At 42.7% G+C, this 17945-nt stretch overlaps 2 protein-coding genes across 3 annotated transcripts in view; one reads left to right on the plus strand and one right to left on the minus strand.

Moving 5' to 3' along the window:
* The window catches only part of SLC9A2 (solute carrier family 9 member A2), an 85918-nt gene extending 78589 nt beyond the window's left edge, over positions 1–7329 (plus strand). The window contains exons 9-12 of the mRNA XM_068564531.1: positions 1788–1884; positions 4129–4260; positions 5502–5592; positions 6607–7329. Coding sequence (XP_068420632.1) covers positions 1788–1884; positions 4129–4260; positions 5502–5592; positions 6607–6983 — 697 coding nt within the window. The 3' untranslated portion in view covers positions 6984–7329. The remainder of the gene's footprint in view (positions 1–1787; positions 1885–4128; positions 4261–5501; positions 5593–6606) is intronic.
* MFSD9 (major facilitator superfamily domain containing 9) lies at positions 3617–17890 on the minus strand. Of its 2 annotated transcripts, XM_068564533.1 has the most exons (4): positions 17699–17890; positions 13108–13195; positions 12454–12497; positions 3617–6942 (listed from the first exon to the last, which is right to left on the minus strand). In XM_068564533.1, exons 1-4 carry the CDS (start codon positions 17861–17863, stop codon positions 6916–6918), a joined length of 324 nt encoding a protein of 107 aa, XP_068420634.1. In that variant the 5' UTR covers positions 17864–17890; the 3' UTR covers positions 3617–6915. The 2 variants fall into 2 exon arrangements, with proteins under 2 accessions (XP_068420634.1, XP_068420633.1); XM_068564532.1 differs by lacking the exon at positions 3617–6942 and having other exon boundaries at positions 11679–12497.
* Between the last annotated feature and the right edge of the window lie 55 nt (positions 17891–17945).

The raw sequence follows: 17945 nt of genomic DNA on the forward strand, positions 1-17945 counted from the left end.
TCAGACAGTGACTTTAAAATAGAAATAATAATACGTTTAAGGAAAGAAAATGGCATTGACAATTTTGGCATCCTCATGGAGATTATATAAACAAAAAATATCTAAGTGGAATATTTGAGCTAAAAATAAAGTAACTAAATTTAGGATCTCAATTGATAGGTATAAAAACAGATTAGACATAGCTGAAGAGAGAAGTGATTAATTGGAAGATAGGACAGAAGGAAATAACCAGAATGAAGAACAGAGTGAAAAAAAGATGAAAAAGAAAGTGAGAAATATATGGGATACTTTCATATATATATAGTGAAAAGTTCCAGAAGGAGATGAGAGAGAAATTGGTAGAAGCAATATTTTAAGAGATAATGACTGAGAAATTCCCCAAATAGATAAAGGATATGAACTGTGACAACCCCAAGCAGATTAGATGAGGAGAGAACCAAATGAGATACATGCTAGTAACACCACTAAAAGTCAAAAATACAAAGAGAAAATCTTAAACATACTCAGAGGGAAAAAGAGACTTATTTTCTTCAAAGAGAAAAGAAACCTGGCAACTGATTTTTCAGCAAAACCAGTGGACACCATTGGTAGCTTCAGAAATTCTGAAAAAATGTAACTGAACCTAGAGCTCCATATCCTGCTAAAATATCCTTCAGAAAAAGTAGAATTAAGACTTAGGAACTTCTTGTGCTTAGGAACACTAGACAGCACTTCAGAGCTATACTTGGGGACCATTTAGAACAGCAAGATCACCAATAATAAGCACAAAAATGTGAAAAACATGGCACTAAATAGGCTGTGAAAAGGACATTTTTTTTTACAGTTTGAGAGCTGAGACAAGGAGGCAGATGAGTTTGGCCTCATTGGGGAACGTGCATGCCCAACAACTCAAGTTTCTCTCCACTTTGCACATGTCTGTGAATGACTGGGACAGTGCGATGAGTACTGATAATGTGTTTATAAATTTTAGCAAGTAGTTGAGCTTGCAAATACGGAATCCCTGAATAATGAGGATCAATTGTATGTACATACATATTATAAATGGTGTCTTTGTAAATGTTTCTAATGAGGTATTTAAAAGAATAGGCCATAATAGCAAAATGCAGCTAAAGTTTTGGTTGAAAAAAAAATCCTATATTAATTTATGGAGTATTAGAAATAATAAAGTGATAGCATTGCAAGCTACTCTGGTCTTTCCTCCTTAAATAATTGCATGAATAGACCCTGAAAAAACTTGTGCATGATTAAACTTGTATGAATGATTTTGACACTAAAATCAATGTTTTAGATTTTTGAATTATTTAAAAATATTGAATAATTCCTAAGTGTTATTCTTTAAGATTCTTCTTCTTTTTTTTTTAATTAATTAATTAATATTTTATTTTTGGCTGCGTTGGGTCTTCGTTGCTGCGCGTGGGCTTTCTCTAGTTGCAGCGAGCGGGGGCTACTCTTCGTTGTGGTGCGCGGGCTTCTCATTGCGGTGGCTTCTCTTGTTGCAGAGCACAGGCTCTAGGTGCGTGGGCTCAGTAGTTGTGGCTTGTGAGCTCTGGAACTCAGGCTCAGTAGTTGTGGCGCATGGGCTTAGTTTCTCCGCGGCACATGGGATCTTCCTGGACCAGGGCTCGAACCCGTGTCCCCTGCATTGGCAGGCAGATTCTTAACCACTGTGCCACCAGGGAAGTCCCAAGATTCTTCTTCTTAAATGATGATATTATATCTCTAAGAAAGAAAATTGATGAATTTGATACATGTTGAATAGTAAAATATTTTTTTCTAAACTCTCACAGTGACGGTCGTGAAGAAAAAATAAGGAAGCTCACACCTGGTGAAATGGATGAAATTCGAGAAATATTATCAAGAAATCTCTATCAGATCCGTCAGCGAGTAAGAATAATTTATTTAGCAAAATATGTATCTGCCTTTGGCTAAAAACATGCCTTCAGATTAGATGCTGTCCAGTTGGGCCGTTGTCCCACCGTCATGCACCCTCAGCAGGTCCCACACCAGATACTTCCTTCCCTCAGACCCACCCCAGGGTCTGTCCTTTTAGGGTACTGCTCTCCTCCCAGACATCTTGGTCAAGGCTCTAGGCTGGAGGCCCAGGGAGCTGGGAGTTCTGCTACCAAAGGCTTGGAGATTAAAAAAAAAAAAAAAAAAAAAAGTGTGTTATCTAACGGTGAAGAAAGCAATTGATTGCTCTTTTAAAACTTTTTTAATGAAATAGCTTTTTAAATAAATAGCTTTATTGCTTAGAAGCCTTTTAAAAATGTATTTAACCTTCTTTGTTGTTCATAAAGTGCGATCGTTTCTTCCTTTCCTGGATCTTCTGAGTCACTCTCTTCAAACCATTTCCATTTTTAACACCTCGTTCTCATAGTTTGCTAATAATACAGTTAACACTTAGTGCATACAGTTTGCCAAGCCCCATTTCTCTGCATCGCGTGTATTACCTCTTTTAATCCTCTAACAAGTGGTGTTATTGTTGTCTCCATTTTACAGATGAAGAAACTGAGGCACAGTGAGGTGAAGTGGCACAGGGACACAGCAGTTGTCAGGGGTCCCAGTCACTCACATCAGGGTCATTTCTGTGGCTTCTTAGCTGGCCTCCCCGCAGACCATCCCCTTCCATCCGACATTACGGCTGCTCCATTCTTTTCCTCAAGCCCCTTTTAACGCAGCATCCTCCTATTGAAAACGAGACACAGCAGTCGTGGCTTTCAGGCTAAACTAACTGTTCTTTCAGCCTTCGGGATCTATTTTCAAGTTCCCCCTTCTACCTCTCCCTCACCCACCCAGACACCCACGGAGGACAGGTCTGAATTCATTCCTTGGATTGTGTTGCTCTCCCCTGCATCTCCACTTGGAATGTCCCACTCCTTTCTGTCAGTCCATCCATATTCTCCGATTTTTAAGGTTTCCCCAACCCCCTCTATGTTGTTCCCAGACCTGTCTTTGAATGGGATAGCACTTAGAGCTCCTACATACCATGTAGTTTTAGCACTTCCTTTCATGATTTAGTATTATTTTGTTAGCTTTCAATGCTCAACTAGATAGCCAGTTCCTCAAGGCAGGAATTGAGTGCTGTTCTGCGTTACTTCTGTTTATCTCTGCTAGGTCTGATATAGTTCTGGGGATAAGGATATTCCCAAGAAGTACACGTTATTTCTATCAGAAAATGAATTTAATTACTAAATACAATTTATTTTAGGAAGTGGATTTCTCTAGAGCTTATAAAGCTAAAAATATTATGCCCTGGACAGCCCTCGTTTATAAATTGTATGGCTTCAAATACCAGGACATGATCATTACTGATGGAGCCAGCAGCTTTTCTCAATTTGAAAAGAAGAAATGTTCTTGACTTAATAGAGGATCATGGCGCCACCAAGTGGCCCAAAGTGGTTGGTTTTTATACTAGCAATTACTATTCAATAGGGAAGGTATAAGTTGACTTGTGTTTTCCCCCAGCCACTACTGATGGGTAAATACAGACAGGGTACTTCGAGGTAGTCGAAGGTGCTTGATGAATTCGATCGTTCTCTCATTTATAAAGATCACACTTTTCAATGAAAAAAAAAAGTATTCACCGACTTTTATTAGAACATGAATTCTTCTTTTTTCTTAAGTAGAGGATTTTATTGGTTGAATCAAATACATAGTTATTGAATACATGTGTGGATATATGTATTGAATATATCTATGAATAGAACAAAGCACTATATTCCCTGCAGAAGATACAAATGAATACAATACAGCTCCTGCTCTGACACATTTAGACAAGACCACCACCATCACCATCTTCATCATAGCTCGTAACAGTAGGTAATATCAATTGAGCACTTCTCTGTGCCCTGCGCAGTTCTAAGGGTTTCTGTGACACCCATATATCATATATCTCTACAAATAACTTGAAATTACTACCACTGTTACCCTGAAATCGAGATTTGGTAGCACATGAATTCGTTCAAAATTTGAAAGAATGTTAACTTCTGTACTTCTTGTTTTTCCCCTCTGCACATTCATTGTTAAGTACCTATCAGAGGTGCAAAGCCAAAGAAATGTAGTAAAGTTTTGGAATTTCCAGGCAGTGATCATCGTTTTTGTAAAATGTTGCTTGTGTTTTCATTTCAGACTTTGTCCTACAACCGACACAATCTGACGGCCGACACGAGTGAGAGGCAAGCCAAGGAGATCCTGATCCGTCGAAGGCACAGCCTTCGGGAAAGCATTCGGAAGGACAGCAGCTTGAATCGGGAACACAGGGTAAGGGGGCTTCGTGGCTCTGGGACGCAGAAGGCTTCCAACAGCAAAGCCCAGGACGGCCTTGGGGGGCTGATTCACAGGCATCCTGGGATGGAGTTCATCATCACGTCTTTCCAGACGTTGCTCGGACACCTATCACGTTCCAGACACTGTCTAGGCACTTGGAATACGTTGGTGAACAAAATGACAAAGCTCTTTTCCCTTGTGGAATTCACATTCTAGTGGGGGAGAAGGCCATCAGGAATGGACAGAATAAGAAAATTATCTGTTATGTTAGACGCAGTAAGTGCTGTGGACAAAATAAACCTAAAAGGGCTGAGGAAGGAGATTGGGAGGATGGGGAAGGGTCATACAGGGTACAGTTTTAACCTGAATGGAAGGGCCAGGCTTCATTTGGAGAGTCTTGTTTGACCTTTCCAGGGAGAGGGTGCAGCCTGAAGGGGGGCTGCCGTGCATGTGTGGAAACTTCTAGGAGGCCGTGTGTGTGTGTGTGTGTGTGTGTGCGCGCGCGCACGTCAGGGGCGTTTCAGATGCTGCGTGCTCAGCATTCTACTTGGTCCAGGGCATTGCCATAGATAAGGAAGCCACTTTAAAAGGATATTCTGATTGATCGATCGAACATAGCAGGCAGTGCATCTCATTCTCAATAATGTTCTATACTGAGTTGTCAGAGACCAAAACGGTTATGTGTGAACAATATTATTTTTTTTTACATGGGAAATGTGGAGCATTGATTAAAAGTTAAAGAAACTAGAGACGGTGGCTTTGGAAATGCCAGCAAGTTAGCTATAGTAATACTTTCTGTTCTATTTTCAAGATTTGTGAAAGTAAATACAACTTAAACATGCTACATTTTCCATATATCTTCCTCCCTATCCGTGTAGGTTCTAAGTCTTTTTTAGTAATGTTTTTATAAGTGGGTATTTCTGTAGCTTTTCTTTAAGAAAAGCCGGTGGTTTTCATACCTTGTTCCTAAGGGTCCCACTTTATTTCTGTTTTCCTTAGTAGTACTGATTTCCATGATATTTTAGGAGAGGTTTTACCTATTTTAAATAAAATGACTATTACTTGGAAATTTACTCCCCATCCCTACAGCTCCTCACCCAGTAGTTTTGGAATCCAGAGCTAAAATTTTAATTTTTAACACCAAGGTTAGGTTTGACATAGAATTCTAAGCCTGTAACATGCAATAAATGACATGTGTGTCATCTAAATAAGGTTTTCTATTTTTTTTTTTACAGGCTTCCACCTCAACCTCCCGATATTTATCCTTACCAAAAAATACAAAGCTTCCAGAAAAGCTACAAAAGAAAAAGAATATTTCTAATGCAGGTATTGAATACAGTTGGAGCAAAAAGACTTTAAACTTATTTATTAGTGTTTATAAAATAGAAAAATTTTCCTTCTTTTTTAAGGACAATGAGTTCGGTCGTTTGCAAATCTATAATAATAATTTGGTGACCTTTTATTAGTGTTGCATCCTTTTGGAATGGAGTTCTGTGCACGTTATACGTAATTCAATCAGTTATTTGATTCTATTTGATATAGCAAAAGCAGATGTCACCCTGTGTGGTTGGTGAACAGGTAAATAGAAAGCTGTCAATCTTCAAAGGTTTAAATTTAATTCTATAATTCTTACAACATTTCTAACTTAAATGTTCATAATAATTTTAATATATTTTCATAAAGGCAACTATATAATTGACTTCTGGCTGTAATTATTAAAGCTTTGACATGACGGCTAATATCTCTTCATTTGATGGTAATCTTTATGTAGATTGCAAGCCATATTGGTGTTTTGACCATTTTATGAAAATATAGAGGAAATAAAGCTGTGCATGAGATTGTACATCCTAGATCAAGACAAGAATCTTCGTAATAGCAGCTAATTATTGATCTGTTTACCGTGTGCCAGACACTGAACTGACCCACCTGGGGCCGTTCGGATGGGGCAGGTGAGCGCACAGCTGCCGCCAGGTGGTCTCCGTTTGACATCCAGCTCCACCCCTTACTAATATCTTTTGAACCTCAGTTACTTCATATGTAAAGTGGGTGATTATTCAGTAGATTAATGCATTTAAAAGTGCTTAGGACAGTGGCTGGCACATGGGAAGCTCTTCAGAATTAGCAAGAGTACACACTTGTGGACACCCGTGCTCACGGGACTTATGCACGTGCCCAGGACTCAGCCGGAGTCGGGGTGCGCCCTCTGGCCTCCCTGCCCGAGCCCCAGAGCCCCAGCGAGGGCACAGCAGGTGCCGGACCCACGAATGTATTGGCCAGTCGCCTGTCACACCTTCTCCCTAAAAGGCCCGCCCACGCTGTCCTTCTTTTGCTCCCGGGCAGGTGGCAACAGCAGTGACTCGGACCCAGACGTCGGGACCGGGACCACCGTCCTCAACCTGCAGCCCCGAGCCAGGCGCTTCTTGCCAGAACAGTTCTCAAAGAAAGCCCCCCAGGCCTATAAAATGGAATGGAAGAACGAGGTAGGCGCTGATTCCGGGCCAGGGCAGCCCTGCAGCTCCCCAGCTGCCCACAGCAAAGAGGGGGGCCCCCAGGCCCCAGGTGTGCTCTGCCAGCCCCTCCTCTCCAAAGGCCACTTTGGCTCCGTGCGGGGCGACCGTATGAACGAAGGCATCCGACCCAAGGCGCCACCTAGGCTGGTCCGAAGGGCATCAGAACCTGGAAACCGGAAAGGTCGATTCGGGAGTGAGAAGCCTTAATGGAAATGGCCAAAGCAGACCCGGGGGGGGGACCGGCCCTGCCCAGCTGTGGCTGGTTACCCAGCAACCTGACACAGCAAGGGAATCCACTTCCAACCCTCTATGCATCTAAATACTGTCCTTGGGTGGTAGAGCCATGCCTTTGATCCATGGGGTGAATGCTTATCCCAAGAAGAAGAAAATCAAAGAAACAGAAGCCCCATAAAATATCTCATATGACCTGTTGCTAGCAGTTGTATTCTTTGCAAGCCTGAAGAAAAAAAAGCCACGTGTGCCTGTATTGAGCTTGAAGGACAGAACTTGAAATTTTTAACACACCCTTGTTGGTGAAAGTTTTAATATATACATATATGCCTCAGATTTTATTTATGAAAAAATATGTATATCTGTAATTAGTTTTTCAGTGAATGGCACTAAAAATACTCAGAACACCTTTCCGTGGCATCCAGGGCAGCTCCTAGAGGATGGGGGGCCATCAGCTCGGGGTGGTGTTTCCTGAGCCTGAGCTGATGCCAGTTAAGGAAAAGCACAGCACGGAGCAGAGACCCCTGAGGACGGCAACAGCCAGAGCATCTAGGCAGAACCTCGTGGCCTGGCTCCCAGACTGCAGCGCCTATGAAATGATGAGAATCAGCTGGTTTTCAATCTGTTCCTCATTTGACCTCGTTGATGTCGTTTTGGGTGACATCTAGATTCCATCTCCCCGTCGTGTTTAAATGGTACAAAGAGAAGGGCTGTGTGGGTGAAACCAGCTTATGCTGTATGCCAGACTCAGAGCCAGCTTGTGATGAAGTCTGGCCTCATGTGGTGGGTGTGGAGATGACAGGGCAGCGCCTGCACAGCTGGCTGCCGGGTTTTATATTGTGCAATACTGGGAGGAAGATGCAGGAGATCCCCTGTCACGCCCACCTGCAGCCACCTGCTTTAGACCTTTTCTGTAGCACATTCTAGAACTTTGAATCCAGGACAGAGGCTCCAAGCAGACAAGGATAAAAGTAGGGATAAACAATATTCCAATGTTTAACAAATTGGTGAGAATTCAGGTTTTGAATTTTATGCAGGAAGCACTTTGGAGAATGTGGGAGTTCTCTTTTTTTTGCACTAGTCTGTAATTTGTTACCTCTCCCCCCTCAAGAAAGTAGTAGCTCAAATTCTTCATCTAAAAACGAATTCTACTCATCTGAGTACTTTTTAAAAGTACAGCAGAAAGACAAGAAGTGGAACATAATCATTAAAGATTAATATTGGAATCTCTCAGACTATAGATTTTATTGGCCTGTCACTTTTCCCAGAAAACCCCCCTCTTTAAAACTTGACTAGAACAAGACTCAAAATTTCTGGGTTTAGATATGAGATGAAGCCACTCATATAGTCCCTTGGATTCACACTGGAGATACAGCAAAGGAGACAAGTGACCACATACAATTGCTGGAAAAATATGAGTAAATTAAACAAAAAGATCCGGTACTTAGAAATCCTCAGCTGTAAATCTTATCCCTTCCTTCTTCCTCCACCAACGTGAAGTAAATCTTCTACCTTTTTTTCTCATGTTCTAAAATCTTGGAATACTGCTAGATTGTTGGGCATGAGACAGAGGGAAGGGTAAACACACAAGGTACAAGTTCAAAAAGTGCACGATTTCTTTCCCAAACTCTCCCAGGTTGATCAGTGGAAAGCAATGTAGACATAATTTGAAAACTACAAGTTTAGGACCCTGTGCCAAAATTCTTAATTTTAAATGGAAATATTTATATATAAAAAAATATATATGTGTTTCATCTGCTGGAAATAAATTAAAACTTTTAATTTAGAATTTTCATTATAGGACTACGATTCATCAAGAGATGTGATGTATATTCTTGAGAGTTTGAAGAGTAAGTTACAGTTTATGAAATCTGAAAAGGAAGGTTGAAATGTAAAATGATCTTAAAAATGAATTTCCTGATTTTTCTTGGTGTCCTAGATTAATAAATATTAGAAGGAGTGTAACGTTCTGGAACGGAAGGCGAGAAACATGGAAATGTTTATTATGATAAACATTCTTGTTAAGCACGTAGACCAAATTCAGCTTTCACCAATTAAAAGTCAGGTAAAACACTTGGATGACATTGTGTAAATTTCTAAAAAGGAACACTTATGTCATTTTATCTTTATTATCAGTTTAAACTTTTCCTTATCTGTGGAATGATAAAATCGATGAAAAAGAAATTTGACTTTAGTTTTTTCTCTGTACCTTCTTTTTATGAAATTATTAATTTCTAGACACTACAGGAGGAGAGGGTATGGAGTTGAAACCCTTTAACTAAATGTCACAACAATCTAAATTTCTGCAGTACAGAAACATCCCTTGTAAATGATTCCCTTGTTTCAAACAACACTTGATCCGGCCAAAGTTCCAGTGTGACTGGGGAATTTTGATGGGTCTTTAATGTTTGTTGTAAAAAAAATTGATTTGAACTACTTACAAAGTCAGGGCTTATTTCTTTATATGTGATGCTAAGGCCGATTGTTGGGAGCAGTTATGTCGTCAGCAAACGATTAGAAATTGGCCCCAAAGTCTGACACTTTTTAGAAACATGTGTTTGCTGCATATGCCTCCAAACATTCAGGGTGAAATTCCCTTCGGCTTTTGCTAAGCTTTGGAGTCGGGGTGTACCGTTTTACCTGGCCCGGGGGGGCGGGGGCATGTTTGTTTATATAAGAAGCGAGAAGCAGTTATTTATTACATGTCTCAGCACATTTTGCATCTGCTGCATTGCCCAAATCATGTTTATGTTAAAACTGGCATTTCACAAACAAGTATGAGAACTATAATATTTTATGAGTTCCAAGTGCATACTTTACTCTTTCAAGAGTGATTGAAAGGTTTCTTTGTGCAGTTGAAGTAGCTGTGACATTATGTTGAGGCCTGAACACTGAATATTGATTCCCTCCATCAGCTTGAACAAGTCAGGCTCATGAATCAGAACTGTCTGGCGATCTGGGGTTTTCTGGTTCATTTTTTTTTCTCCACTGTTAGAGCAAAATGGGTAGTTTTCTGGTTTTTTTTTTTTAAGATTTTTTTTTTTTTGATGTGAACCATCTTTTTTTTAAAGTCTTGATTGAATTTGTTACAATATTGCTTCTGTTTTATATTTTGGTTTTTTGGTGGCAAGCCATGACCAGGGATTGAACCCACACCCCCTGCATTGGAAGGCAAAGTCTTAACCACCGGACCGCCAGGGAAGTCCCAGCTTGCTGGTATTTTATATCCCACATTTTAACCAGGTCCTTTCTTCAGCCTACCTGCAATGCAAGTGAGAGCCCCAGCTGGTAACTGCTGCCTGGCAGGGACCATATAGCTCTCATCCACGAGAAATGACAAGAAATGACAGCTCCCTTTGGAATTTTTCCCAATGTCATTCACTTCCCACGTGGCTGACACCCTCAGACGGTCGGTCAGCAGATGGTAGCCAAATACCCACATGGTTAGTTAGGTTAGTTGTTGAGTGTTTTCAGTGTTCTGCTGGCACATCATTTTCCAATCCCTTTTATATTTCTAGTTTTCTACAATTTTTTTTCAAATAAAATTCTACTTGACTACCTCTAAGAATAGTCAATAAACTGTGGGTCAGTTCTCATACCGGTCTGGTCAGGGAATGAGTTTTTCTGTGTACAGAGTTAACCAAGCTACTGTAAACGGACGGTCACGTTTCAACCCGCATGGCGTATTGATTCTTTTGGATGGCTCGGGACCTTTCAGTCTGTCACAGAGGTTTTGTGGGGACCCGCCATCCTCGTATTGTAGGGTGGAGAAAATCCCTCCGTGAGATGCCCAGCAGACTTAATGCTGGACATACTGGTGGTGACTTTTCTGATTGTCACTTCTGTAACGAAATACTTTGAATTAAATATTCAAATGTTTTTCCCCTTTTTTATTTCACTGGGTCCCGCTGAGTCATAAGTACGAGTGGTAACTGAATTTCTAATTTAAATGAGGCTTTTTTTCTACTTAAATTTCTAATTTAAACGAGGCCTCCAGTTACAGTATCTGCCAAACAAATTTTATGTGTGTACGCTGACAAAGGAGCGCTTCTCCTGGTTTCTGTGAAATGTCGTACAGGAGTTTAAAATATTAAATTACATGGAAATGTTTAACTAATCACTATGGAGAAAATAATACATCACATGAAACTAGGAAAGCCCCAGAAATTCCAACTTTTATATTTATACATCAAAACCATTCTCATTTGTACTAAATGGGGTCATGAGAGCTGGAATTTGTGAAAGAAGAATTTTTAAGAGTATTAAAGTAGTTTCAGGGGCTTCCCTGGTGGCGCAGTGGTTGAGAATCCCCCTGCCAATGCAGGGGACATGGGTTCGAGCCCTGGTCTGGGAAGATCCCACATGCCACGGAGCAACTAAGCCCGTGCGCCACGACTACTGAGCCTGTGCTCTAGAGCCCGCGAGCCACAACTACTGAGCGCACGTGCCACAACTACTGAAGCCCATGTGCCTAGAGCCCGTGCTCCACAGCAAGAGAAGCCACCACAAGGAGAAGCCCGTGCACCACAATGAAGAGTAGCCCCCACTCGCCGCAACTAGAGAAAGCCCACGCGCAGCAACGAAGACCCAACGCAGCCAAAAATAAATAAACAAATAAATTCATTAACAAAAACAAATAATAAAATATATTTTACACATGAGCCACTCTTGGGAAACATAGTGTTGTATGTACATGGTGTTCACTCACTGTGAGACCAGCTATTTAGACCAAGGTCACAGCTGATCAATCCCTGGGACTAAACTGACCATTCTGTTTGTAGCACACGAATCACTGGACGCCGAGGCCTCAGGACCAGCATGGTGCAGTGGAGGGCACACAGGGGCAGGAAAGAAGGGGCACATCAGTGAAAGGTTCTGAACTGCAAACTACTGCGTGGTCAGAAGTGGCAGTGGTGAGATCAGCTCTGGGTCTTTCTACCCCCTGCGGTCGGTGTACAACCCCCCACTCCCAGTGGCTCCTCTGTCTACACACTTAAGTTTTATAATTGATAAGCCATGTAGTTCAAAAAGGCCCAACTTCAAATAGAATCCTAAGATCTGAATGGATTTGATGATTGCCAATTAACTGAAACAAACAAAACCGGTAATAACTTCTGTTTACATTCTTTTCTCCTAGTAAAAAGTTGGCAGGGAATCATGGGAAAAACACGTTACAGTTTAAAAAGCGGGCTCTCATTCTGACTCAGCGAGGTCCTTTCGGATCCAGCCACACAATCTCTTCAGGCCTATGTCTTCTCAGAGGTCAACTGAGGGGGAGAGATGACCGAGGGATCCTTCTTGATCTAAGGGCACTGCAAGTCCTCACCATCTGCACACTTCCTTTTTGGTAAACGTCAAACCCCTATTTCACTACAGCCATGATGGGTGGCCTCAGAGGCGTAGGGTTATACTTTCAAGATGTGTTGCCAGGTGGAAGAGGACTTACCACCAATGTGCCGGAAAAGAACTGCAAAATGCCATAGGAGGAGCCTATAAAAAACATAAGTAACATCCATAAAATCAGCTAGACCCATCGCAAAACTGGATGAAATTAACAGAAAAACATTAGGGAAAAAAAGACCATTTTTAAAAAGTAAATTACCCCATAATAATTTTTCAGATGGATGAGTAAAGTAATACAATTTTTAGTAAAAGGCCTTCAGAATAAAATTGAGGGAGAGCAGGAGAGAGACTAGAGGCAAAGGTCACCCTTAGGGACCTTGAGAGCGTCCTTCTCACCCTGCGTGAGGCGAGAAGTCATGACTTCTCCATGACTATAACATTAGGCTACAGGTTCCCGCAGGCAGGAGTCCATGCCTAACCAGCTCCCTGGAGAGGCTCAGTAAGTACCTGTGACGTCACAGGCGGCGTGGGGCACGGGGGTGATGCTATACCCAGAAACCTCTCCGAACATACGTAGTCTAGGAAAAGATGAACTACATTTGCTCCAGGGTCGTACTTTGAAATAGTCTGAAAATTCATTTTATCCCCTTTTCAGTTCACCGTTGGATATTACTTAGCTAAAAGACTGATGTGTTTTCAGGTATTCAGTTCAGGGGGGTTGAAAATCGGTGCTCTGAAAATGTGCAGGATTGCTCACCTACTATTCCAGCAACTGTTGGACTCGCTCCAAGAGACTTGACATGAAGGCTCAGTAAAGGGACGACCATGCTTACACCAAACAAATCCTAAGCAACAAAATGCTCATTAATGCAAATTGGAAACTGAAGCCTGAGTGTTTTTAAAGTGGTGATCCTAATTATAAACCGATTAAAAAAAAAACACAGTATCTAAAATTTTGAGCAAACAAGAACTCAAAATTGTATTCTACAGTAAGCTATACTCATCAGGTTCAAGGAATCAAGGAATCCAAATACAATGTGTTACAACAGTTGCCACCTGTAAATGCCTGGATCGCCCTGACAGAGAATCCATTTTAACTTTAGCTTCTTTGTCACTGATCCTTAATATTCAAGGAGCATGTACTACATGCATTCCTCAAATTTAAAAAATGGGGAGTAATGAAATGAGCAAAGAGGGAGGGATAATGCGTATTTCTGAGCAAAGCAGCACCTGTTAAATAATGTGAAATTCCTCCCAGAGTCAAGGAAAGAGACCCATGTGCCGTCTATAGCCTGACGAGGTAAGACCTGAAGGGAAGGTCTCAGTACAGCAGAAAGGAGAGAGAAGGCTGGGGTACTAGGGGATGGCCTGCTGTTCTTCACTTAAGGCACAGAAGGTGCATGGGCTCTGGGCTCAGAGGTTTTCAATTCCAGCTCCATCACTTACTAAGCATGTGCCCTTGGAAAGTTATTTCATGTTACCAGCGTTCGTGCTGTCATCTGTAAAAAATGGGGATAACAGTACCTGCCTGGTAGAAACAGGATGAACATTAAGAGACATGACGGCTGAGAGAGGTCTGACACGGCAGAAGTGGAAACTTGTCCTCTTTCCTTCAATTCTGGGGTAAGTACTGATCGTTTTGGCTAATACTCTGAGTTAGTAGAAAGACATTTTTTCCTTTAAGTTTTGTTTTCTTTCCTCTGTCACTTGGTTACCTGCTACAACTGGTTCAGGAGAGGAAAAACACATCTTGCACACACACAGTTTTCTTTATATTCAACCCAAATTCCTTTTCCTGTAATCCTGGTTAAATAGAAATATCTTTTTTCTTCCACAGTTAATCCTTTGCTTCCTTCTCTTGGTGGCTGTACATTAACCTAACAGAAACACGAACTTCCAAATACGCTTGTTAGGGGCCCTTTTCCATGGTTACAGCTTTAGATGGCCATAGACTTAATATCCAGTGACCTTAAATAGCTGACACATTTATAATACCAGAACCATGGCTCATTATTTCAATTTTAAGATTACTTAAAATTTCCTCTGGTTCTGAGCCAATTTCTTCTGAGCTTTACTATCAGCTTTGCCCCATCAGCCTGCTGATGCTTTATATGATTTATAAGACTCAAAATACATCAGCTAGCTATTGAGTTTTCTGGATTTTTCAGAAAAGGAAACTCAATTGTCCAACAAGATTTTTTTTTTTCCAAAATTCCCAGTACCACTTGTCATTTATTTCAAATGATTATTCTAAATGAGAAGGGGAGAGGAAGCTGTAAGTAGTCAGGCTGAAATCTATAGGAGGTAAATATGAAAACAGCAACTCATGATAGACTTAAACACTTAGTGAGCCTGAAAAATATTATCTTTCTCTAGCCGGCTGCTAGCTCTTCCCTCTCAGGAAGTTCTGTTTTAAAATTGACTTCTCCATGACTATAAAAGGCAACTTCTCCCTTCCTCTGAAGCCATAGCTTCTTCAAAACCACCCTCTTTTGAGTGCACTTCCAATCTGGCAACTGGTCATGTGCTTATAACCATTTATAAGGAAATCAGGTGAGAGGGGACCACTTAAACCTTTCTCGGGGAACATCTACCTCTCTCGGTGATATCTGATGAATACATTCTAAAGTTTCAGGACCCTTTTCAGGGTAGGAACCCAAATATTTCTTGATTAGTGGATTATTTTTTTTTTAATAAATTTATTTATTTATTTTTGGCTGTGTTGGGTCTTCGTTTCTGTGCGAGGGCTTTCTCTAGTTGCGGCGAGCGGGGGCCACTCTTCATCGCGGTGCGCGGGCCTCTCACCGTCGCGGCCTCTCTTGTTGCGGAGCACAGGCTCCAGACGCACAGGCTCAGTAGTTGTGGCTCACGGGCCCAGTTGCTCCGCGGCATGTGGGATCCTCCCAGACCAGGGCTCGAACCCGTGTCCCCTGCATTGGCAGGCAGATTCTCAGCCACTGCGCCACCAGGGAAGCCCGGATTATTTTTTTTTTTAAAAAGAATTATCACCTGACTAATGCTGATTAAATGGAATCTAAATCTCTCCGAGTATCTGGAGGAAAGAAAGGACCACAATCATAGCTCTTAGCATCATCTTAGGATGCTAATCAAAAAGTACCTAGAGGGTCATCTTAGTCTTCCTTCCTGAACAAATTAAAACCTGGAAACACAGATAAGAGCTAAAAACAAAACATTTTGACAAATGCTTTAATCTTATTCCTTTCCTCTCCCAATTGGAAAGCATCTTCCCAAAAGTCTTAGGGGTCTTTACATCCCTAGGTATATTAAAAATAACAACTAAATTATGTATAATATTCCTTAGATGTTAGCTAACAAAGAGCCTTTAGATTCTTCAAGGATACCCAAAGTGGCATATATTTTAATTGTTTACAACGTTTTCCATTAAAAAATTCCCTATTCTCTTTTAACTCTGGGAAATCTTACATTTTCTCCTTAAGATATTAGAGACCTAATGATTCTTTTTAATTATGAAAATTATTAAAACTTTCCATCAGGCTTGCTAGATTAGACTGTGCCATGTGCACAGCATGTAGCCAACATACGAGAAGCTTGGAATATTCAAATCTGTACTGGAAGGCCATAGTGAATGACCTGCAAATTTATTTTTAAAATCTCAAACTATTTTGCATTCTCGTCATGTTGGTCTCCAAAACTCTCTGAACCCTGGTCTGGACTTTCCAGGTAAGGGTCCAAATCCTTTTCATCTGGCAGAGCCAGATTCCAGTACCATCTGAGTTAGGGTGGTCCCCATCCCCTACCAGAGCATGGATGACACAGAACTCCCTTTCCAAATTTGAAGAAACACCCAGAGTGGACGGTTCTGAATTCTGGGTGACTGGATTGGAAGGCTGAAGAGGCACCACATCCTGAGACTGAACTAAGATTAAAGAAATGGGATCAGAAGGAGAGCCAGGCTCTGAACCCAAGCACTGAGCCTGGGGTGGGGTCGCCATGGTAACTGGAGACACAGATCCTGGTGCAAACGTTGCCCTCCCTGGGTGGGTCTCTCATGGTTCTGTGTCTAAGGGATTTGATGAATACGCTTCCATCGTTGTCTTAACAGCTACTAACTCAACATTAAACTTGACAGACTGGTGAACACCTTGCACTGAGGATGGGGAAGGAGGCTGTCCCCCCGCTCCTCTCCTAGCTAAGCACAGCTCAGCATCCTAACTCGAGTCAGGCATCAGCCTGGGGAGTTGTGATCTTCACCTGCATCTGGGCAGAAAACAGTAATTCCTCTTTGCCAGGACCCAGTGCCCTTGGGGACCATCTTCAAGGCCTCAGAAGGCAGCCTTCTCCCATTGACACAACCTGACCAGCTCCTTTTGCCTTCAAGATAAAGTCCCAGGCCCAGCAAAGAGGAAATCCTCCTGGGTCCTTGTCCCAAGGCTGCCCTAACCCGGATTAGCTCACAACCAGGGCAACTGAACCAGGCCTAGACTTGGGAAAAGAGGGGTGAAGAGGCAGATGTAGGGTTCCTGCATATAATGGCACAGGAACTACCAACACAAGCTTAGTTAGTAATACTGCAAGGTCTTCCCGGTTGGGAACGTGTATTACAGTGCCTGGAGCTCCATAACCCCTACCCCATAACAGGTTTTCAGAAATTCCATGAATAAATGGAGGGCCAGCTGGCTGGCTGGATGGCTTACCCTACCATACACTCAGTTTTCTAATCTTTCCATTCTACATGGGAAATTAATAATTGTCCTTACTAAACCAGGACGCGCACACAAGTCGTAACAAAACCGAACCTGCCTTGTGCAATATATAAACAGTTTGTCGAAAGGCAGATGTGTATAATTCACTGATTTGCATTTTTAAGCATTCCAGTCTACCAGGAACCCTAAGGAAAATGTACCTCATTCTGCCCAAGTGGGGTCATCAACAGAACTTCCCCACCTGGCCTGGTAAAAGGGCCTGTGTGTTCCTACCGCTCCCGCAGCTACTGCACAGCTGGGCTTCCCCAAGCTTGCCCCGTGCGCCCCTGCTGTCCAGGCTGCAGGTGATGCACTTGGCACAGGATCTAACACCCAGGGTCACCCTCGAGCGCGACTCGGTCACCGAGTCACAACTGAAGCTGGTGCTGGAGCGTCTTGAACAGCGGGGCTGCGATTGGCGGGGCGCGAACAGGACCCAGTGCAGGCGCGAGGGGCAAGCCTCATTTGCAGTCATGTGCAGAGGTAAGGCGGTTACGGGGCAAGAGCGGGACTGAGAGGTAGGGAGGCATCACCAGGCAGACCGCTGCAAGGAAAAGCACCCTTGATCGGGTTCCAGGTCGCGGACGCAGCCGGCACTTCGCGCCCAGCCCCGCACACACTCACCAGGAATCCCAGCAGGTAGAGACAAAGCAGGAAGCGGCGGGCTCCGACGGCACCAGGGCCGGGAGCTCCCGCCTGGGTCCCTGTCCTGGGCTCCTGCCGCGGCCTCGGTGTCGCCGAGGCCAGGCCCCGGTCCGGAGCCATACCGCCCCGGCCCCCGCGTCCCATAGGCGCACACGCGCGGTGGGCCGCGCTCACGTGACAGGCCCGCGGCGCTGGCCCCGCCCCCCGGCGGAAGCGAGCGGCTGCG

The sequence above is a fragment of the Eschrichtius robustus genome, chromosome 15, assembly GCF_028021215.1.
Source record: "Eschrichtius robustus isolate mEscRob2 chromosome 15, mEscRob2.pri, whole genome shotgun sequence".
NCBI classification, from domain to species: Eukaryota; Metazoa; Chordata; class Mammalia; order Artiodactyla; family Eschrichtiidae; genus Eschrichtius; species Eschrichtius robustus.